General features: G+C 55.0%; 1 protein-coding gene across 1 annotated transcript in view; it reads right to left on the bottom strand.

The window, feature by feature from the left end:
- The window catches only part of Rims4 (regulating synaptic membrane exocytosis 4), a 52,526-nt gene extending 30,906 nt beyond the window's left edge, over positions 1–21,620 (bottom strand). Inside the window, exon 1 of the mRNA XM_046433849.2 lies at positions 21,501–21,620. Coding sequence (XP_046289805.1) covers positions 21,501–21,597 — 97 coding nt within the window. The 5' untranslated portion in view covers positions 21,598–21,620. The remainder of the gene's footprint in view (positions 1–21,500) is intronic.
- Between the last annotated feature and the right edge of the window lie 1,167 nt (positions 21,621–22,787).

Genomic DNA, 22,787 nt, shown 5'->3' with positions numbered 1-22,787 from the left:
AGCTTCCTGTCTGGAATGGCAGGCAGCAGACTGGACGGCAGCACAGTGCTTGGAAGGGAACTAGGCCATGGTCCCTCTTGCCCACGAGCAAGGACGGGGACACAGGTGTTCACCGTCTATCCCTAGGACCTGCGAACCTTCCCGGCACAGAGGGGGCGTGGGAAATGTTTGCCTATGGAAAACACAAGCAAGCGGACATCTGGGGGTCTGAGAGCCCCCCGGGGCCTTCCTCAGGTGGGCTGGGCGCTGCTCCCTCCCTCACTGGGCACTTCCTATGACATCAAGCCTGATGTTCTAGGCCGGGAACTCGCCCAGAGGACCACACTGCCCCTGAGGCTCCTCTAGGAGAGGCAGGCCAACACCAAACATGACCAGAACATATGAAACGCTGGGGTCAGAAGTCAGTGGCCAGGGAGACCTCGCCACAGTGAGCCCAGGAAGGAGCCCAGGGCGGTGGCGGATGGGGGCGATGCCAACACAGGGCAAGGAAGGCAAAGGCCCCGCCCACTTTACGTCTGGTAAGTTCTATGAGCAACAGGGAGGCGAGTGGCTGAGCAGAACAGGGGCCTAGGAAGGGAGGCTGGAGGGCAGGCAGGGGAGGGACCTTGGGAGACACTCACCCCCAGCACAGGCCTGCCACACAGTGGACGGAACCAGGGCGAGGAGGAGGGCGGCGCCGATAATGACGGTGGCCATGCGGTGGCCACACTGACAGAAGCGCCGCAGTGCCTCGCCACATGAGTAATGTACATCATTTACTTAATCCCCATGACTCAGGCAATCGGTCCCTCGTTGTCCCCATCTCACAGATAGGAAGGCTGCAGGTCCACCAGGTTTACGCAGCCAGGAGGTGGCTGGGCTGGGACACTGGCAGTCAGAGTTGGAGTCCACTGTCTCCCTGAGCTCACCCAGTCCCTCCACATGCGCGGTGTCCAGTTCCAGAGCTCTTAAACTTTTGGATCCCCTGAAAATTTGTTGAGAGCTGGCTCAGTGGAGCGACTTTTACATGGTTATATGAAGTTCAAAGTGGTGAACTCCAGCCCTGAAAACAAGCATTTTATCATCATTTGCAGCAAAAACATTGTCAGAGTTTTCCAAAGAGGTGAACATGGGCATCCACAATACCAGTGAAAACTAGTTCCAGAAATGGACTTCACTTAAGCATCATTGATGATTACTACTGTGTCCCCTTTATAAATAAGGAGCCTGAGGCAGAGAAAGGTTGAGTGGCTTGACCGTGGGATTTGGCAGAGCAGAAATCGACCCCAGACCCAGTCTCTGTCCTCGATGGCTCTATTCTGGTTTCTCTTACTGGCACCCTTCACCTGCCCAGGGAGAGAAGACACCGGCCTCGGTATCACAGCTCAGTGTCTGCAGAGCTGGGCCTACAGCTACATCGCCCAATATGGCCGCTGGCCACGTGTGGCCACTGGTGCTCATCAAACTTCTCCAGAATAAGGCGCTACTGCACTGGCAACACTTCAAGTGCTGAACGGCGTGGCCACTGTTGGGACCACAAACACAGAAAGCCCCTGTCACCACAGACATTTCTGATGGAGAACGCTGGCCTACACCGTGATCTCGTGACTCCCGACCTTGGGTTTTTCCACTGTCAGGGGCTCCTGGAATTAGATTCCAGCTGATAGATGAAGTGAAGCACAAAGAGGAGACAGAACAGGAAGCCAAGGTCTGGTAAGTTCTATGAGCAACAGGGAGGCGAGTGGCTGAGCAGAACAGGGGCCTAGGAAGGGAGGCTGGAGGGCAGGCAGGGGAGGGACAGAGCTCAGAGAAGGGCCCCAGTGGTCCCCAACCTTCTCTCCTGTAAAAGATGTAAGTCTATGTACCCGACCGGGAGAGAAGGTCAGGGACCACCGGCCTGAGACCCACCTCTCCAGCAACACACACCCCTCTGTGTGACTACAGGGACTCTAGCTATGACAGTTTCCTCACTTCCTTGCTGATGTCAGAGGTTGCTTTATCAGGGACGAGTTCTTTCATCCAGGGGCAGGAGAGAAGGCCACACAGCCCGTTCCCCTAGGAGAAAGAACACCATGGGCAAAACTCCCCGTTTCCTTAGCTAGAAAGAAGGCCACACGCTGGGGGCATTCACAGGCACCCAGGGCCAGCCTTGGGCCCCACAATTCCAGTGGGGCCTAGACTTGGGCACGGGCCATGACTCAAGGTGGCGTGGGGATGTGGACAGTGGACCAGGTGTTGGCTGCATCTGCAGCTGACAGGGCAGAGGTGAGGGTCGGGCTGCATGGGGTCTGCAACCCTGCCCTAGAGAGCTGGCTAAAGAGCCAGGTCGCCTGTGCTCCTTGGTGACGCCTTTCTCTGGTGTCTCTACAATGTTGTCCCTTAACTGCCAGGCCCAGAGGGAACCATGGGGGCAGAGGGTCTGCCCCTTCCTGCCTTCCCCCCTTCCTACCTTCCCCCCTTCCTCCCTTTTCATACACACTCTTGCAAAAATCTGCTGAAGGTGGAGAGTGGACTAAACGCCCTTCCCATCTTGCCAATTTTCTGACCTTTATCTTCTTACCAGTAAAAGCTCGCTATCTGTCCCATTTGCATTGTAAAAATCAAAGGATCCTAAAAACTGTCACTGAGTGAGAACTTTTCCCTATAGGCCCACCATCTGGAGTGGGGCTGGGTGTGTATTAACACCCAATAAAAACCTCCTGAATGTTGAATTTACCAGGCAGGCGCCCCACAGAAGAGCGACAGAGTTCACAACCATAAATTACTGCACTGGGAACATCTCCCACATCACTTAATCCCTCCAACAACCTGAATGGTGAGAACCATCACCATCTCCATCGACCACCTGGGGACACAAGACGCACAGAGGTTAGGCCACTCAAGAACAGATAGGGGAGGATAAAGAGAGGGCGGGAGGCTTAAGCCCAGGTTCCGTCTGAATTTAAAATGTGTACCTTCTGCCTCCCGGATTAAATACTCTATGGGCAACAGGGAGGAGTACAGATATTGGTTATTGACATTCTCACTCTGTTAGGACTAACAGTGACAGTGACTCTGGCACAGGGGAAGGGACTGTCCGCAGCCTGCTGCCTGGTGAAGGAAGGAGGATGAGCCCCTTCCCCTGTTCAAGGGAGATGGGAATGGAGACGGAGGTGTGGTCCCCGGATGGAGACAGGATGGGCACCCTGAATCCCAGCTGGGAGCATGTGAAGAAACAGATTTCCAGGCTCCCCTGGAGAATTGTGTGTGTGTGTGTGTGTGTGTGTGTGTGTATATATAATTTTTTATTGTTATTGTTTATTTCTTATGTGGCGATGGGGATTGAATTCGGTCTCATGCATGCCAGGCAGGTGCTTTACCACTGAGCTATCTCCTCAGCCCCTCCACTGGAGATTTTTTAATGAAGTGATCTGGGTGGGGCTCAGGACCCAGGTTCCAGACAGAAAAAACTGCACAGAGCAGGTGGGACATCACTTCCTCAGCAGAGACCCTGGATTCCAGAAGTCTTGGGAGCCACCGCTGGAACTCTGGACGTGCTCTCAAGTTGGCCAGGCCCTGCGTGGCATGACAGCGAACCCAGTCTCCTCCCGGGCCACTTCCTCCCTGGGCTCCTTCCTCCGTGCTCCTCCTAGAAGTCCTCCCTGACCTGCAGAACTGGGAAGCCCTCTGTGCTCTTCCATACCTGGGAGGATCCTCCCCCGTGGACATCTGTGCCCGTGTCCATCCCCCCATGGCACGCTGTGAGATGGGGCCTCGCCCAGGGTAGGTGCTCGGTAACTACTCGCAGAGAGGGACCTGCTCTGCTCCGGGAAGGCTGGACAGAGGAGGCCACGAGGAAAGCAGCCACCACAGGAAGGAAGTAATCCAGGTCACCAGGTTGGGAGGAGACAGAACCTACAAACGCTCCGCCACCGCCACCGTGCAGAAGGGGCTGGTGCTATTTATAGCTCACAAGCCTTCTGCTTCCTGCATTGAGATGCAGGGCCAGGCACGGAATAAATCCTGGGGAGGTCTGTGTGTTTTTAAATTTTATTCATTCATTTATCTATTTATTTTGTAAGAACAAGGGCAGAAAAACAGGGACAAAGCAATCCAAGGCTGTGAGGATGCGCTGCCTTGTGTCGTCCCCGGGGCTGCCTGGCCAAGTCTGCGGACCACGGCTGAATCGCACGCAGTTCCAGACCTGATCCTAGAAGCCAGCGTGTCCCTGTGGAGACCAGCCTGGGAAGGTCTTTTTAAGGTGATTTTTAAATGGTAGCGTCAGTTTACAAAATAGCATCACCGCAGGGCCCTGCTGGGGCCTAAGCATGTCTCCTGGGCTCACATGCACCCACGTGTTCCTAGGGAGAATCGGTCCAGTGGTTGGCATTCCACTTCTGGACTACAGAATGGGAGTTGTTTTCATTTTCTTTTGGGGTGCTTTCTCTGTGGTTTTCGCATATCTCTGCCATGGCTACCCATCGCATAGAATCCAGGTGTGAGACCCAACCATTCGCTGGCTGGGTAGCCCGGGGAGTCATTTCGTTTTCTCATCTGGACAGTGGGATCAGCAGCAGGACCTTTCCCAGAGGTCTGCCCTGAGGACCAGGAAAGGTGACACGTGAATTCTCAGCGCAGCATCCGGGGCACACACCTGTACGCGAGCAGGGAATACCAGCTGGGGGAACCAGACAGGTGCTTGTGACTGGTGAAAGCACAATATTGTTTTCAAAAGTTAAAGTGCTGAATGGCAACTCTGCCCCTCCTGGGAAAAAAGCCCTGGGAAGGGGCAGGAGCACGGGCTGGAGAGGCCCAGTCCAACCGAGCCTGCCCAAAAGGTGGGACCACTCTGCTCTCCCCCTCGCACCTCAGTTTCCTGACTTCGAAAACATGAGCAGGGTGGATATTAGTCCCTCCCCTCTTGGCAGAGGCCTGAGATGATGATATAACTCTGGTCCTCAAGGAGGAGCCCGCCCAGCCCTTCCCGGGCCCCACTTCCTCCCAGGCCCACTTCTTCCCAGTGCCCACTACCTCCTGGTGCCCACTTCCTCATGCACCAACTTTGCCCCCAGGAGACATAAATAAGCTTCCCCTGACCTCACAGGACCTCCAGTGACCTGAGCACCTTGGTGGTACTTGACACTCCCTCCTCAATGGGTCCCCCAGTTACCTGCCCCTCTTGTCTTTGCTCCTGGGTCAGGGGGTCCTGGTCCTACATGGCCCGGCACCCTTAGTACCCAACATGCTGGAGAGGGTGGAAAACGCTTGCTGACTGCATAAGGGATGCTTCTAAAAACGACAAAGGGCCGTGCAGAGCCGTGGCTGGGATGACGGACTCAAGTGCCATACTATACACGGCCCTGGGCCAGAGGCAGACAAGACTTCTCGGAGCCTGATTCTTCATCTGTGCAATGGGTACACTGATGTGCTCCCCCACAGCTGACATCGCCACAGCACGATCCAGGTGAAAAGCTCAGAGCACTTGGCATAGAGGAAACACAAGCGACGTCTCTAGTGTGATGAGGGTGATTTTTTTTTTTAAGATTTTTTTTTTTTTGAGAGAGAGAATTTTTTTAATATTTATTTTTCAGTTTTCGGCGGACACAACATCTTTGTTGGTATGTGGTGCTGAGGATCGAACCCAGGCCGCATGCATGCCAGGCGAGCGCGCTACCACTTGAGCCACATCCCCAGCCCGAGGGTGATTATTAAACAGGAAAAATGCCTGACCATCAGCTCGAGAGCCCAGAGAGCCCGCACTTTCCCTTTGGGTCTCACCATGGCTCCTGCTGGTTCTGTGAACTATTGGGCAGGCTGGGGACCAGGCAGAAACGCAGCCATCCCCAGGCCAAACTGCCACTCTGGAGAGGAGGAGAGTCCCAGTTCAGCGTCCCACAGACAGTGCCACTCTTCAAGCCACCACTGCGCTGGGTGGGCGGGGGAAGAGGTGCCTTCCTCTGACTTGCACACAGTTGACTTCTAAGCCACAGGCCTCCATGTGGGGCCAAGTCGTAGGCCATGAGGGGAGAGGCCATCCCTGGGCTGGCTGGCTCTCAGTTCAAAGGTGATACAAAGGCCCTCCCTTCACATTCTGGGGCCCCAGGCAAGAGTCTAAATGAGGATCTCAGGCTTATTCTAAATATTTAAAAGTTATAAATCAGGACTATTGAATAAAATATGTTCTGTCCTTCTATTCTGAGAAACACGCCTTCATAATGACCTTGAAGGCCAGGACAGGCTCATATTTAGAATCATCGGAGTCCGTGGCGGAACACGGTGTGAGGAGGGGCCAGCCCACCCCTCCCCTCCTCCTGGACACCACAGCAAGGGGCCAATCTGCACTTGTGTGCTATTCTGACCTCCGACCCTCAAGGCCACCACCATGACACCAGCAATGGACAGAGCCCACTAGACCCAAGGAAGGTGTGACCAGATGAGGGAAGCTGGCTCAGGGCCATTTGAATGCCGGGGCCTCCATACCTGACCACGGCCTAGCAGGAGTCCAGGGCGGTGAGTCCCCTTCCCGGCTCAGGGTCCTCACTGCCCCTGGCAAGGACGGATCTGGCTGGAGGAGGGCCAGAGAGCAGCCTGTGGATTCTGGTGACCTGAATCGGGGCCCATCCCGCCCAGGTGGAGAGGCAGGAGCCAGGTGGCACGGGTTCCACCAACAGCCAGCTCCGCCATTCTCCAGCCAGGTCATGAGGAGGTTCACAAGGTCGACACAGGTCGATTCTTCCAGAGCATGTGACCCGATTTCTACAGATGTACCAGGGCTTGAGGGTGAGGTGAGCTGAAGCATCCCATGCTTTCTTCCCCAGCAAGGCCCAGACTTAGGAGTTTAAGTTTCCGGGGCAGCCATAGGCATCTGCAGGGCGGGGGCCACTCTGAGCCTTTTCCAGGGCTTGAGTCATACAGTCGGGGTCAAACCCTTCAATCCTGACCTTAACTAAAGAGTCGTTTTCCTTTATTTTTTAATTTTATTTATTTATTATTATTATTTTTAAAGACTGAGACATTCACCTCTGGAGAGAAATTATGGGTTTCAAGAGTTCTTGACAAAGAGCTCCATTCCAGAAATGTAAAGCCGGCATTTTAAATTTGGTTCTTATTCACTGCTGGAAAGTATTAGAATGAAGATTACAAATTTAATAATGTAACGCGGCAGGAACTGGCCCGGCCTCATCTCCAGGAGAGTAATTTGTTCCTGCCTTCCAGCCGGCACTTCCCAGCCACCCAGCGTCACCAGACCAGCCTGGTGACACACTCCTGACTTGTCTCTGGTGCTCTGGCCCATACAGCCAGCCTGGAAGCCTGAGGACCCCAGGCTGCCCAATCAGGTCTGAGATGAGCTGCTGCACCCAAGAGGAGCCGTCCTGGGCTTCTCAGAGCCTCCCCTCCCCTCCCCGCTGCAGCCACAGGGGTCTTTTAAGACTCGCAAACCCCAAATCTGAGGCCGTCTCTTCCCTGCTAAAAACCCAACAGGGTCTGCGATCGTCCTGCTCAAGTGCAAGATCCTTGAATTGAAAGACCTAGTGAGACCCAGCCCTGTGACCTCACCAACCACATACTCCTTTCCCAGGACTCTCAAAAGGCATGTCCCTTTCCCACCTCAGGGCCTTTGCACAGTTGCTAACAATAACAAGATCTAATATTTATTGAGCACTAACTACGTGCCAGGCACCGGGATAAGGGCTGCCCAGATGTCCCCTCATCCTTACCCTGTGAGGTGGACAGCAGGGCCCAGTGGTTGAGCTCAGACTGTAGAGCCAGACAGGCAGATTGGAGTCTTGGCTCTGACCCCTACTATGTGATTTCAGGCAGCTTACTTACTTAGCTTACTCTCTGTGCCTCAGTTTCCCCATCTGTACAATTGGAATAGTGATGGAACCTGCCTGGGGCAGTCCTGGGGCTCGAATGAGTTAAGAGAGGTGAAGCATCAGAACATGATGGGAACCATGTGAACAGGGTTGATTGCCACTCTTTCTTTACAGAGAGAAACAGCATCATCCGTGAATGGCAAAAAAAAAATGTAGTTACAAAACTGTCGTGGGAATGTGGTCTCACCGGGCCTGCACTCTTACCAAGACAGGCCCACTGCAGAAAATGTGGGAAACAACTAGAAAGCAAAAAGTTACCCATGATTCTTATGCACAGAAGCAACCCTAGTCAGTATGTCCACCTGTGAGCGCTAGAGGTGTAGACAGACAGGAGGGAGGAGAGCCGCACCGTCCAGGAGAACTCGGCTTCAGCCTCACTCCTCGACTCCCAGGCTGTGCTGGCAGCAGGACAGCCCCGGCCACAGCCTCCCCCACCTCAGGTCCCAGCCCTGCTGCCAAGACCCCCACCCAGGGGTCAGGTCTCCCTACTGAGCCTCTGCTGGCCCCGGCACCTGTCCCAGGAGTGATGAGATCATCAGTCGTTGCTGTCGGGTTGTCTAACCTTCCCCCAGGCTGCAGACTCCACGAGGGCCAAGACGGGGCTCGCCTCAGGTCACCAGGGGGGCCTGGTCATCAGCACCCACTGGAGGGGAGCAGGAGTCAGGGACCCAGCTCTGCCCCTAGGTGGGGTGAGGACAGGATGGTGCTGCCTCTCACCTGGGGCGGCTCACGGCGCGGCAAGAGAAAGTGACAGAAGCCCCGTTGTGCCAAAGCTGGAAGAACAGCAAAGCACCACGGGAATGCCCAAGAGAAGAATGGGTGCTTCCTGGAGAGGTGGCTGGGACCCCTGGAAGAGGGGTGGGATGTCCGAGCAGAGGGCAAGGCCCAGGCGGAGTCCAGAGGTGAAGACTCACACGAGACCATTAGCCATGGAGAAGCTGGGCTTTGCCTGGAAATAATAAGTGCTTACAAAGGCTGGAAATAGGAAGCTGAACGAATATCTGGCCTGTGCACACCCCGGTTTCCCTGTCCACCCTGCCACCTTCTTGCCAATACACTCCCGGAGGCCAGCAGGCCACGCTCCGAGCTGGAGAGAGCCTTGCTGTTTATCCCCTTCCTCACCCCCGCCTGGCCCACCCTCCTCTGTCTGGTGAGGGCTTCCACCCCGGCAGCCCTCACCGTCAGGTGGAAGCTGGCGCATAAACCCCCTGCCCCTCATTCCCCGGTGGGACAGCCGAGGTGCATGCTCTACCCCAGGCGTCTGCAAACGATGGCCCCTGTGCCAAATCCATCTTGCTGCTGCTCTTGTAAATAAAGTTTTATTAGGACATGGCCTCGCCCTTTCATTTACATACCGTCTGTGGCTGCTTTCTCACTACAACTGTGAGATTGAGCAGTTGCAACGGGGACCGTATGGTCTGCAAAGACAGAAATATCTGCTGTCTGGCCTTCACAGGAGTCTGCAGAGCCCTCTTCTCCAGTCTCCTGAAGTCTTCAGAAGCCTCATTCCCAGCTGCCCTCGCCCAGAGGTAACCCGGTGTGCCCACTCCCCTCGGGGGTTTCACCCACCACCTCTGTGGACTATGAAAACCTTGTAAAATTGCTACTCAACTGTTCTGACTGACAAAAACGGCAGCTTCTAGTGGTTGGAGCTAATAGTTGTGCCTGAGTCCTGTTTCTCGATCTGCTTCTGGGGGAACCCAACCACGGACAGCAGGGCAAGTGTCACTGTGCCTGGCACAGGCCCGGCCTCCTCGGCAGAGGCAGAGACCAGCTTTGGCTGGACTCCCCCACCCGCCCCCTAAGCGGAGCCTTGCCACAGTCTTGCTGTGCAGACTCTTTAACACACCTGCAGGTTGCTCCCCCTTATGAGTGCAGACTTATTCCTCCGGTGAGGAAACAAGGTTCAAAGAGGGAGGACCATGACTTGCCCAGGGCCACCCAACCAGCTAACCGGAAGAAATGGGATCTCAGATCCAGGTTTTCTTATGACAAATGCAGGGCTCATGGCATGACACATCAGATACGCTTATGCTGTCACATGGCCTCAGGCAGCCGTGGGACTCCTGCCCACCTCTCCAGATACGACCACTGTTCCTGAGGATCAATGAGATCACACAGCTAAAAATGCTGTCAGACAGAGGACTCTACATCTGCTGGGGTTAGGCAGAAGCCAGGACAGACACCATTATTGTGTGTGTGTGTGTGTGTGCGCGCGCGCGCAAACACAAAGGATCAAACCCAGGGGTGCTTAACCACCGAGCCACATCCCCAGCCCCCCTTTTTTCTCATAGCACCTCATTTTTTAAATTTTTTAATTTTTTATTTTAATTTGTTATATGTGATAGCAGAATGCATTATATTCATATTACACATATAGAGCACAATTTTTCATGTCTGGTTGTACACAAAGTAGAGTCACCTCCTTCGTGTCTTCACACAAGTACTTAGGGTAACGATGACCACGCATTCCATGGTCTTTCTCCTACCCCTATGGCCCTTCCCTCCACCTCCCTCCCCTTTCCCCTCTGCCCTGTTCATTTAATCCTCCCATCTCCCCGCCCCCGAAACATCCTTAAATCAGAGAAATCATTTGGCATTTGGGTTTTTGGGATTGGCTACTCTCACTTAGCATTATATTCTCCAGCTCTGTCCATTTACCTGCAAATGCCATGTCTTATTTTGAGTCAGGACCTCGCTAAGTTGCTTAAGGCCCTGATAAACTGCTGAGGCTGATTTTGAACTTACGATCCTCTTGCCTCAAACTCCCAAGTGCTGGGATTACAGACATGTGCCACTACACAGGGCCAGGACAGATACCCTTTAAAGGGGCACTTGGAAAGAACCCACTAAGAAGCACCAAATACACACCATGTCGTGAAGAATGCAGACTTGAGTACAGGATGCTGGGAGGACCACAGTCCAGAGCCCAGCCTGGGCTGGCACTTCCCCAGCCCTCACTAGCCAGGTGACCCTGGCTAAGACAGGAGTACAGCTGGAGACTGGCTCTCCCATCCTGCCTCCCGGCCATCACCATGCCCATCTCATGGGACTGAGAGGGGGACCTACAATGAGGGCTGGACAGCACAGCACATTGGGCACAGCCACCCTCCACACTGGGCAACCAGAGGTTTCCAGACAGGGAGTGGCTGGACCTCGTCGGTTCACCAGCCAGATCCCATCCCACAGCTGCTGAGAGTCACCTGCAGGCATCAGCTCAGGGCTGCCCTGTCCTTACAGGACTTTATAGGACTACCCTAGCTGACGGTGGTTTGCCCCAAGGTGTCCCCAACCTGGGGGACTCCCTAATACAGGAAGCTGGTCAACACTGAGTTACCCCCCCCCCCCACCAAGAAGGGCCCAGAGAACAGGCTGCAGCTGGACTGCAGCGGAATGTCCGTGTGGCTGCTACTTCCCCTTCCGCGTCCTGTGTCCCTGTCACTCACAGGTCTTACTTGAGAGCCTTTCCACCGTATCACACCCAGGGCCTCGTGCGTCTGAGATAAGCACTCTACCGCCCAAACACAACCCCAGCTCTTCTATTTTATTTCAAGGCAGGGTCTTGCTAAGTTGCTAAAGCTGGTCTCAAACTTGCAGTCCTCCTGCCTCAGGCTCCTGAGTTGCTGGGATCACAGACACGTGTTACTGTGCCTGGCTCCACACACTACCACTGCACAAAACCCATGGCTCAGGCCAAGACGGCGGAGGCAGGAGGGAAAAGTTCCCCATCCTCTGTTTCCCTTTCAGTCCAAAGTGACTGTCAGGAGTCCAGAGAACAAGTCCAGAGAACAGCTATGTTAAATTCCCCCTTGTTAGAGGCAACCACCCACTGCCCTCGGGGCCAGGCTGCCCAGTTTGGGGTCCCTCTGCCCCATCTCAGCATGACCAACAGAAGTGGGCAGAAGTGGCAGCTTCCTGAGACCATATGGCTCGGGGGTGGCTTGGCCGTGGCCTGGCTGGGCTCCAGAGGCACCTGGTCCGGGCTTGGTATTGGGCCCAGGCAGATGAAAGATGTTTCTCCAGACATTTGCTAAGGAACTAATTAATTTCCATTATAGACCCCAATTAGTGACATATCCTCCCACCCACTCCCAGGACATCTCCAGGAGGCATCTACCAGGGACACCAAGTGCTGGAGATGCAGGGCACAGCCTTGATACCTCAAGCAGGGTCCATCATGGCTACTTGGGGACCCTGCATTTGGGGAACACTCAGCACCTGGAGTCCAGCAACATTAGTGTTATTTCTGGCTTTGCCATCCACCTGCTGTGAGGTGTTGAGCAAATGGAGATCCCTCTGGTAATCCCAGCAGCTTGGGAGGCTGAGGCAGGAGGGTTACAAATTTCAGGCCAGGCTCAGCAACTTAGCAAGGCCCTAAGCTACTGAGTGAGACCCTGTCTTAAAAATAAAAAAATTACCCAGTGGCTCGGGAGGCTGAGGCAGGAGGATCGTGAGTTCAAAGCCAGTCTCAGCAAAAGTGAGGCGCTACGCAATTCAGTGAGACTCTGTCTCTAAATAAAACACAAAATAGGGCTGGGATGTGGCTCAGTGGTTGAGTGCTCCTGAGTTCAATCCCTGGTACCAAAAAATAAAATAAAATAAATAGCTCAATGGTAAAGCACCTCAGCATTCAATACCCAGTACCTCCCTGCAAACTGTTCTAGTGTATGTGTATATTAACTAATTCCCAAAATACTTATTTTAGAAATTATTCAATGACTAGTCACCAAAGATCATCTAGAAAGAAACTCTGGTAGGAAATGACTTGGGGGATGACAATGATCTCACGGGGTGACAGGAGAGTAGAGGTAGGCTTGCGCGGTGTCCTTCCTCTCTGGGAGACTCTGGTGGTGTCTAAACCAAGCCCCCTGGACCCTCACTCAGCAGATAGGGACACTGAGGTCGGAGAGACAACCAAAAGTAGCTGGAGAAGACTCTGAGATTCAGCAGCTGAACAGAATTCTCCTTTCTTGACCCTGAAGGCAGCCTCGCAGGCTCCACAGGCACACAGCAAACACACCTACCAGGCCAGGGCCAGAGGGGGCAGTGCTCCCACCCTCCACCAGCCAGGTGTGCGCACCCCTGGCTCAGGGCAGGCAGCAGCTGCACCTCTGCGGTGCCTTCTGTGTGCGGCTCGGGCACTGCCTCCGGTCCTCCCGAGCTGCCTGGTACTCTTGCTGCATTTTGCAGAGGACATGGCTGAGGCCCACACCAGTCCCATACGTAGTCAGGACACCCAGCCAGCAAGTGACAGAGACACAAACCCGGATCTCCGCACCTCCAGAGTCTGTGCTTTCTACCCCAAGCCACCCCTCTCGGAGAACATGGGTTCAGTCCGTGTCCCATCCGGAAACTATGTTGTGTGCCTTGGTCTTCTGACCCCGAGTTGTGCTAGGCTGGGTGAGAGTTCATCTCACCACAAGCCGACTCCTGCTGGAAAATAACCAGCACCCCCCTTTCCTAGAAACGGTTCAACAAGACGACCAGGGAAACTGCCTTGGTGGCATTTCCCAGCACTGTGACTCTCCACCGCCATCATTCCTTTGACTTACTTCTTCCCAGGAAAGACCTGTCCTGAAATGAACCTCCTGGTGTTAACACGCAAGCCTCCGACCTGTTCTGTCTGGTAAAAGGTGCTAGACCGGAGCCAGCGTCCCCAGGGCTGCGCGAGCCCAGCAGCGTGGCCTGACTGTTGCTGTGTTGGCTCATTTATCACTTGTTCAGGGGGCTTCATGGGGTCCTCGCGGTGAGTCCTGTGCAGGCAGCAGCTGAGGCTCACCTGGATCAGAGGCCCTAAAGGAACCAGACGGACACAAAGACGCCATCCGGGGCTGAATTTGGAGCTCAGCATCCCAGACACAGGGAGGGGCACTGAAGAGAGCCTCGTTTTTCCCCGGCCAGTCTCTCACCTGTGATTGTCAATGTGGGTCCCTGGGCCAGCAGCCTCAGGGTGGCATGACCTGGGAACTCGTCAAAAACAAATCCACCCCAGACTGAAAGAGAAACTAGGGTGGGGTCCCCCAGTCTGTGTGCAAACAAGCCCCTTGGTGATTCTGGGCTCGCGGAGACTGAGCAGCCCGGCTCTGCCCTGTTCAACTGACCACAGCGATTAGAACCGCCGCGGCCACCGCTGACCGAGTGCCCCTGCGTGCCCGGCACTGGCACACGGCCTCGCTGGTCCCCACCACTGAGGACGCTTAACCCCGCAGGTCCAGCTCTGGGCGGGGTGCGACTGTGCATTTCACCGTCTTTTCCTCCCGATCACCCTTTGAAGTACCTACTATTATTATGGCCCAGTTTACAGAGGAGGAAGCTGAGCCCCAGGGAGATAGAGCAACTGGCCCAACGCCACGCAAGCCAGAAGTGGCAGAAGTAGCATGGAAATCCAGGTCTCTGGGATTCCAAAGCCAGTTCTTCCTGCCCCCGCAGGGTCCCGCTCAGGTGAGATGAGAAGAGTGCGACAGCAGGCAGGGTGGGGAGAAAGGGCCCTGCCCTGACTCCATAGTGCCTTCCAGCTAGGACTCAAAGGAAGCCACGTTGTGCATTTAAAGGCACAGCCATCTGTGCCTGAGGAACAGCAGAGTCAGGGACTCTGGGGGCAGGAGTTCTTGGCCTCTCTCTGACTTTACCCAGCTGAAGGCCTTTCCTTTTTCCTCTCTGGACCTGTTTCCCCACCACTGTCTACAAGGCTATGATGATCTCCACCCCGCATGCCCACCATGCTCATGTCCCTGACCTCACCTCCTCTCACCTACTCCTGTAACATGCCAGACTGCTGTTTCCTAAAGCTCACATTCACACTGACCTCAGGGCCTTTGCACAACATCTCCCTCTGCCCAGAATACTCTTCTCCTCATATCCTATTGCTGGCTCTGTCCTTTAGGCTTCAACTCAAGTGTGGTTTCTCCGATCACCTCACTTCATGCTCTCTCCTATCCTGTCACTTTTTATTTTCATTCCACTTAACACAATCTAAAATTATTTATTTTTTATTACTCACCGATTATTGTCCATCTCCCTCAGCCCATAATTCCATGAGAGCAGAAACCATGTCTGCACTGTTCCCTGATAAACCTCTAATGCCTAGCAGATTGTTTAGCACCAAGCAGCTAATTCAATATTGGTTGAATGAATAAATACCAGACAAGAAAACCTGGACTCAGAGGTCAGACCCTGGACCCTTGACGTGTGACCTTTGCTAGCCACTACACCTCTTTGAGCAGTGTCCCTCTTTGCCCAGTGAAGGGAATGGACGAGATGCTCTCCAAGGGTCCTTCCAGGACTGTTAGTCTTGGAAAGCCAGGCCTGGAACCTACCCAGTTGGCCCATCCAAAGCAGGCAGCTGGCCAGGGTCCGGGCAGCAGGTCCCTCTTCCCACCTCCACCCGTGTCCCTGCCCAGCCACACGGTCCTCTCACTCCCCCACCGCAGAAACTGTTAATGAAGTGCGCACTGCTAAATGCAGTTACAATTACGGGGGCTAAGAATAAGGCGCTGACATCAGCCTCGTCAGTTTCCGAGTGAATCAGAAGGGGAGGGGGGGAGGAAGGAGACGGGGAGGGGGGACAGCGCTCGGGAGCTGTCAAGTGGAAATAGCACAGCGTTAAATATAATCCAGCCCTGGCCTACATCGGTCTGGAGAGGCAGGTGATGGCTGGGCCCCCAGGGCCAGGGCAGACTGGATTCTTCAAGGAGGCCAGGCAGGCGCAGCAGCTGCTGGCCGACTGTGATGGGATCATCCAGGAACTGATGGCCACGAAAGAGCTGCAGTTGGGCAGTGGACCCCGGAGGGCACGCGTGAACCTGAACAGAACCCTGCACCCTAGCCTTTGTCACTTGTTATTGTGACAGCCCAAGTAGAGTCCCTGAAGACTGCACAGCCGTTTCCCACCTGGGAACTCATTTCATGCCGCAGGCCGAAGGTGGCTGCCAGCCAATGCGGCTGGGCTGGAGTCATCACCGTGCACACTGCTCCAGCTGCCTGACTTTGCTCATCTGCAGAATGGGCACATCTGCAGCAGCAGCTACCCTCTGGGTCGCTACAAGATTCGCTGAGATCATGCAAAACACCGAGCATGGCTGAGAGGCCCTCAGTTATTCTATTTCTATCATCCTGAGATGCTCAGACCAAGGGCATTAACCCTTTTTCCAGATGAGGCTCATGAAGGTTAAGAGAATTGCTTGAGGTCACAGGGCAAGTTGATAACCCAAGCCAGGTTCTCCTTCCACTCCAGAAAGACAGGGTGACCTGGGCCCGGTGGGGGCAGGGTTACGCGGGGAGATGGTGCGCTATTCTCAGCACCCTCTCTAGAAGCAGCACCTTTCCAACAGTTTCTAAAAGACACCGGAAGTAAGGTTGTTAGGGTGGCAGAAAGGCCCCAAGACGGGAGAGAAGGGCAGCTCAGGGCAGCTTCCTTCCATTCCGGCTCTCCTCCGCACTTGGCCGCCCCCCACTCAGCCTGCAGTTGGAACTGGCTCTGCCTCTGGGCCTGGGGGTGGGTGGAGAAGGAGGCAGAGCCTCATCCCCAGAGGGAGCCGAGGAGGAGGGGCCTTCCTTCCCCTTCCCACCAAACCCAGGCAGGTGGCCCCTGGCAACGGCAGACCAAGGGAGCTGGAGCCAGGAGTCTGGAGGACAGGGAAGGGGAAGAGCCCAAGGGGGGGACTTGAGGAAGGAGCCCCAAAGGCTCAGAGCAAACTGCAGACCAAGGATCAGGGCCACACGGAGGGCTGAAGCCTCATGCCCCTAATTTTCCCAAGATCCTTATTTCAGGAAAATTTGATTAAAATGAATTGGTTTGGGTCCGGTCCCCACTGTCAGCCCACCCTTCAGCCTGAACTAGGGAAATAATCGGCTCAATTCTCTACCAAGCTTCAGTTATCCAAACCCAGAAGAGTTCTGCCCAGCTCCCAGAACGTCGAGGCGATTACAGACCAGGTGATAAATGGGAGGGGGGTGGGGAAAGAGGACAGGGGTGGGGGACAGAAGTGGCCTGCCCCAAGGGTAAGAGTAGAAGTGGAGGCTTTAAAGCCTCAACGTCATGCCTTCACAAAAGCCACCCTCCCCACCCAGCCCAGCCCCCTTCTAGAGCTGAAGGGCTCCCTCTGTTCCACCACCTCCAGAGGAAAGGGAGGGACAGCAGGACATTTTGTTTCCCAGAAAAAGCTCAGGTCAAATTTCAAGGACAAAAGTTAGCACTTGGTCTGGGAAAGAAAACTCTACCAAACCGTGTGAATAGGGGTGGGGGGGTCGGTCCAGAATGTTTACTCCGGGTGCCTGGGAGTGGGGACAGGGACAATCAAATTCTGACTCCCCCTGCCAGGATCTGGCTGGCAGGATATGAGCACCTCCACATCCCAGAAGTAACTCGACAACCACCTCCATTTCTCCTCTGTCCAAATATGAGGGGGGAGGGAGGCTGTGGTACTAGTTTGTGGGCCCCACCCACCATGCCCCCACCACCACTGCATCAGATTTGGTCTGAACGGAAGAGGGCGGTGCCATGAAGGGCTTCCAGCCCAGAGATGTGGCCCAAACCGTTAGCAGAGGGACTGGTAGCCGGCTGGTGTTGCCATGGCAACTTCCTCCCTGCACCGGATCGAAGCATCCATCCTCTGGGCAAATCAGAGCTGGCTGCTCCAACTTCTCCGCCCTTCTCCTGAGCGGGCGGGGGAGAACTGGACGCTGAAACCACTTGGTCAGGCTCAGGAACCCCATTGCCAATTTCAGACCCCAGTGACCCCAGTGCATCCACTAGAAAGGAGATCCACCCCTGCTCCCAGCTATGCCCCAGGACACAGCGTCAAGGGCAGACCTGTGGATGTGGTCCAAACGAGTGGTCATGGAAATGGGCAGCCAGAATGCTTCCTACCCTCTTGTTTGGCATACAAGTCCCCCAAGTCTCCATCTTAAGAACCGCTTCAAAGGAGGGTCCAGCTTTACCATAATAGTAATCATAAGGCAAAAAAAAAAATTGCCTAGTAAGATTATTAATAATAACATTTTGAGAATCAGTCTTTTACCTGCCCAAACCCACAAATTCTTCTTTACAGTCATGCTCAGAAACAACTCTCACCTGGTATTAAGACAGATCAAAGTGAACATGCATTGCGATCTACCTCATGCCAGGTTCTGTCCTGAGTCTTCGAACAGCAAGCAGTATGTTAATTAAAAGCATAGATGCTTGAGTCAGAGTGCCCAAGTTCAAATCGCAACTCCCTCACTTCCTGGCTGAGTGACCTTGAACAAATTACTAAGTCTGTGCCTCAGCTTTCTCATCTGAAAATGGGGGTGTTAATAGGATATTAAATTTTACGGGGGGTGCTATGAGAAACACTGACCCTGTGAGGGTTCCTGCTGTTATTTACTTCCTCATACAGTTGAGAAAAATGGGGTCTCATGTCTAACTCCTCCCCATCCCTAACCTCCCCAATCACAAACTCAGTGTCAGCAAGGCTGAGCAATAAACCCAGGCACAAATGCCCTGGAGCCTGCCTCCCTAAAGCCCCTGCATCCTCGGGAAAAGGGCAAAAACAACATTCTAAGAAAAGCAGGCACACAGAAGATGCCCCTCAACAGGAATCTAGGAACCTGCAGTGACCAGCCTCCTGGGCCAGATGGTGGCTAGAAAGGTGTGGAAAGAGGAAGGTAGGTTATTTGGCCCACCCCAGTGTCCAAAGCCCCCAAGTCCAAAGCAGGAATGCGCTCTGCCCATTTAAGGCTAATGGAAAGCAGAGGGGGAACAGTTCCCTCCTTAGCCCATTCCCCAGGAAACCAGTGGAAGAGGGCAGATGAGCCTGAGGATGGCTGTGGATGGGAAAGCGGCCTTCCACGGGAGCTGGGAGCAGCAACAAAGGGGAGCCTCCCAGATGAGCCAGAGGCCTGTCAGACACACACACTTCCGAGAGAGCCATGAGGGACAGGGGACAGACCAGGCAGTAAGAGGGCCACAGGAGCAGGGAGAGACAGGTGGAGCCAAGCCTGCACCCGACAGCCTCCTGCCCAAGCCAGCTCTGTCCAGGAGCCCAGAGACTCTTCCAACTGCGTTTAGAAATTAGTTCAGCCAAGTGCTTTCTGAAGGATGCATCCAAAAGGCTTCTTTTAGAAGGAAATTAATGACTGGGAAGAGCAAGAAAAATTAAGCACCAAGACAACATTCCCCACTTCCGACTTTCACCAGACACTCATTATTCTTCCGGAAATGAAAGTTGACTTTCTCCCTCCCCCTCCCAAACTCCTGGCAGCCCTAGAGATGAGCAGACAGTGAGCTCAAAATGCCCACACTGAACTCTCAGCCACCAGCACTCCCTGAGGCCTCCTCACCTGGGCACCATTTTCTACACAGTGAGATCTAGCTTTTTAAAACCATTCTCTTTCAAAAAGAGGATTGCTGGTGTTCTGAGAACTGAGAACCTGGTTTTAGTCTCAGATTTGTATCTGCTACACTGGTTGACCTTGGGTTATAAACACACAGAAGCATACACACACCACATACCAGGGCTTCAGTCACACAAACACACACACACACGCATGCATACACATACACACTCACATGTATACAAATACACACCCACACTGACCCACTGAGAGTCTAGAAGGGACTGCATAGGATGATTTCTAAATCTCTTCCAAGTGCAACACTTAAGAACTTAAATCTTCTTGAAAACAATATAAGGTGAATCTTTAAAAATATCACTGATATTACATGCAGTTTTCTGTTGACTTAAGTGAAACCTAGAGCAAGCCACCTGCAGCCAAGGTGTCTGACCCATGACATGGAGCATGACTCTGGAGAAAAAACAAACTGTGCTGCCTCCAGTCCTCCTGCAAAACCATGCTCCTGCCCAGACAGGCTCCTGAGACCTAAGTGGCCTGCTGAACTTTAGAAGTGCCAGGCCACCTGGCAAGAGTTGGGAGCCAGCTTACCTGGCCTAGGGGCTTCCTGCCCTACCTTTTTCTCTGCAATTGTCACCTCCTCCAGACCCTCAAGGTAGCCTGATTTCCTCCCTTCAATTTTGCTCTAGTGGAGAACACTGCATTAGGGAGACTCCCTCAGCTATTTCAAGGGGGAGATTGAAGCCTCTGGGCCTCAATTATTTGCTCTGTAAAATGGCAATCCCATAAAATGGCTCTGTAGTAACCATCTTACCCCCACTCCCACCTTCAGGTCAACAACAAGAAGGTCTGTAAGGGGTCTGCCCCATTCATCACCAGACCACAGATTCTGAAGACCTCTCCTTTTCCCCACCTGCCTCCTACAGGTGAGTACCCATCACCCATCACTCCATTCCTTGGCAGAACCTAGAGAGAAGGGTTGACCAGATAAGGGTCCCAGCAGGCAGAGAGTGGAATCCTGGGCCCTTGAACTCCCCAGAACTGTAGGCTAAATTCTGTAGATTAAGCACTTACGTATTTTGGGGAGAGAGAATCCATATTTTCATCAGAGTCTCAAAAGTGTAGATGAAACCTTCTTGCTCCTCCCCAACACATACTCTCCTCTCCTTTTTGTCCCCTCACTGAATTCAAATACTCTCAGATTTTCAGCTCACAAAATACTTTTAACTCCACCCTACACCATACAAAGCCTTGTGTGGAGGCATTGCCATCCTCATTTTCACAGATGAGCAAAACAGAAGCTGGAGGTGGGGGGGTCATGTCTTACCCAAGGTCACGGCTCATAAGAATGAAGACTGAAACCTGATTCTGACTCTCAAGCTGGCACTCCTTGGAGAACTCTCGCCCAAGCCCTCTAGCTACCCCACCTGTTGTTGGATTCACTTCCTCACCCCAAAACCAAATCTGGAGCTCTCAGGTTCCCTCTGCCTGGTTTCAGGGCCCCAAAAAGCTGTGTCCGGCGGGAGCCTCCCGCCCCTGGGGCTCTGGCTAAGGTTGCACGCAGGCCTAGGAGCAGCAGGTTCCGGGCCCGCAGGAGGGTGGCCTGGTTCAGCCCACCCCAAAGGGCCACTCCAGGGACAAGAGCACGCGAGGTCAGGGGCACACACTAGCGCGCGCGCAAGTGTAGAGTTGGCGCCGCCTTACACCTCCTCCTGGAAGACGCGGAAGAAAAAGGGGGAAAGGGTATCACCTGGCAGGTTCCCGGTGACTGCCCCAGTCACATAAGAACCTAGAGTCCAGAGCCCCAGACTGTGGGGGAAGGGGAGGAGAGTCTAATGGGGGCGCTCTAGGCCTTGGGCGCCAGGCCGGGGTCTTGGGCTGGGAGCCTTTGGGTGCAGCCAAGACAAAGATGGAGAGGCAAGGTCTGTGCGCCACCTCCAATGGCGGGGGGCGCGTCGGAGCCTCAAGGGGTCTGAAGAGTGGGCACATTCTAGAGACTCAGGGACGGTGATAGGTCAGATCTAAGAACAAGACAGGGGGCATCCGGAAGGCGCAGGTGAGTAGGGAGAGTTGGCTCCAGGCGGCCCAAGGGCCCACCTGCGAGAAAAGGGTGCAAACGATCTAGAGGTCCCTGGGGGGAAGTCTAGAACACGGCCCATCCTAGAGCCCCTGCGGTCCCGTGGAATGGGAAGGAGACCCTGGGGGAGCTTCCCGAGAGGGGCCGGGGTGGAGAGAAGACACAGGCCGCCTCTGAGGGTGCACCGGATCCAGGAGGGGGCCTCCGGATCTGGATCCCGGGACACCTCCGGGGTCGGGGGCGGGCCGCGCGCTTACCCGCGTCTTCGTCGTCGAAGGAGTTCATGCACGGGAAGTAGATGGCGAGCGCCTCGAAGGAGGCGGACAGGCTGAGGCGGCTCTGCGAGCGCTCCATGCCCGCGCCGGCGCCGGGCGCCTCGGCCGCGCCGGCGGCGGCGGCGGCGGGCGGCTTGGGCAGCTTGGCCGCCCCATTCTTGACGCGGAGTACGGCGCGCGGCGTGGTGGCGGCGGCCCGGGGCCGGCCCGGGGCTCCGCGGCGGGGCTGGCGGGCGCGGCGGGGCCGGCGGGCGGGCGGGCGACAGGAGGGCCGGGCGCTGGCGGCGCACGGAGCCGGAGGCGCGCTGTGCTCCTGGCAGCGGCGGCGGCGGCGGCGGCGGCGGCGGCGCAGCGCGCTCTGGCCCGCGGCGCCCCCCGCCGGCCGCGCGGGGCGGGCTCCGAGCGGCGCGCCGCAGCCAATCGGCGCCGCCCGGGGGAGGGGGCGCTGCCTGCGGGGCGTGGGAGCCGGAGGGTGCGGGCTGCGCCCCGCTCTCGCCGCCACAGTCCGCGCAGGTGTGCGCGCCGGGAGCCAGGCGCGCGGTAAGACTGGCTGCGCCGGGTCCTACGGCGAACCCCCCGCCCGCCCAACCCCCACTCTCAGTCCTCAGAGCCGCCCAGACGCAGGCTTACACTCACTGACCCCGACAGGCCTCAGCCAGGGACAGACACTCTCTGGAAAGGGCCACTCTCGGAGACCAGCGCAGACCCCTGTCACTCGTGCTTTCGCCCAGAGACCCTCGAATCACTAGCACACTCACAATGACATTCACTCTGCAAGAAGGCAGCACAGATGCCATGAGACGCAGAGGCAGACGGCTGGACAGACACACCCAGACTCATTCATAGACGTCTAGACAGACAAATCCATGGACATACACAAGACTCACACAGATACAGCAAAGGACACCCTCAGACTGGCACATGAGGACCACATGGGCAGATACAGCAAAGGACACCCTCAGTTAGGTACATGGGAACCTGCAGACACACTTGGAGCCACAGGCAGGACACCCTTGGCAACCGGCATCCCACCCAAGGGAGATCCTCAGTTCCCACAAAAACTGTGGAAGGTCGGCCAAGCATACACATCCCATGCGCCCACGCTGCCTCACAGACAGAGAATTCTAGCACACAGACATATACACTTGGATGGACACACAGCTCCAGACTCACATGTGCACACTCATTGCCCCCCCTGCTTTGACCACCTCATCATTGCCAAACGTTTGGACAGACACCCATCAGTGGGTATGTGCATACACATGGAGA

The sequence above is a fragment of the Marmota monax genome, unplaced genomic scaffold (genome assembly GCF_021218885.2).
Source record: "Marmota monax isolate L192 unplaced genomic scaffold, Marmota_monax_Labrador192_F-V1.1 WCK01_AAM20220418_F8-fsc00014, whole genome shotgun sequence".
Lineage (NCBI taxonomy): Eukaryota > Metazoa > Chordata > Mammalia > Rodentia > Sciuridae > Marmota > Marmota monax.
The sequence above is the reverse complement of the archived record's forward strand: the minus strand, read 5'-3'. Positions and strand labels throughout refer to the sequence as shown.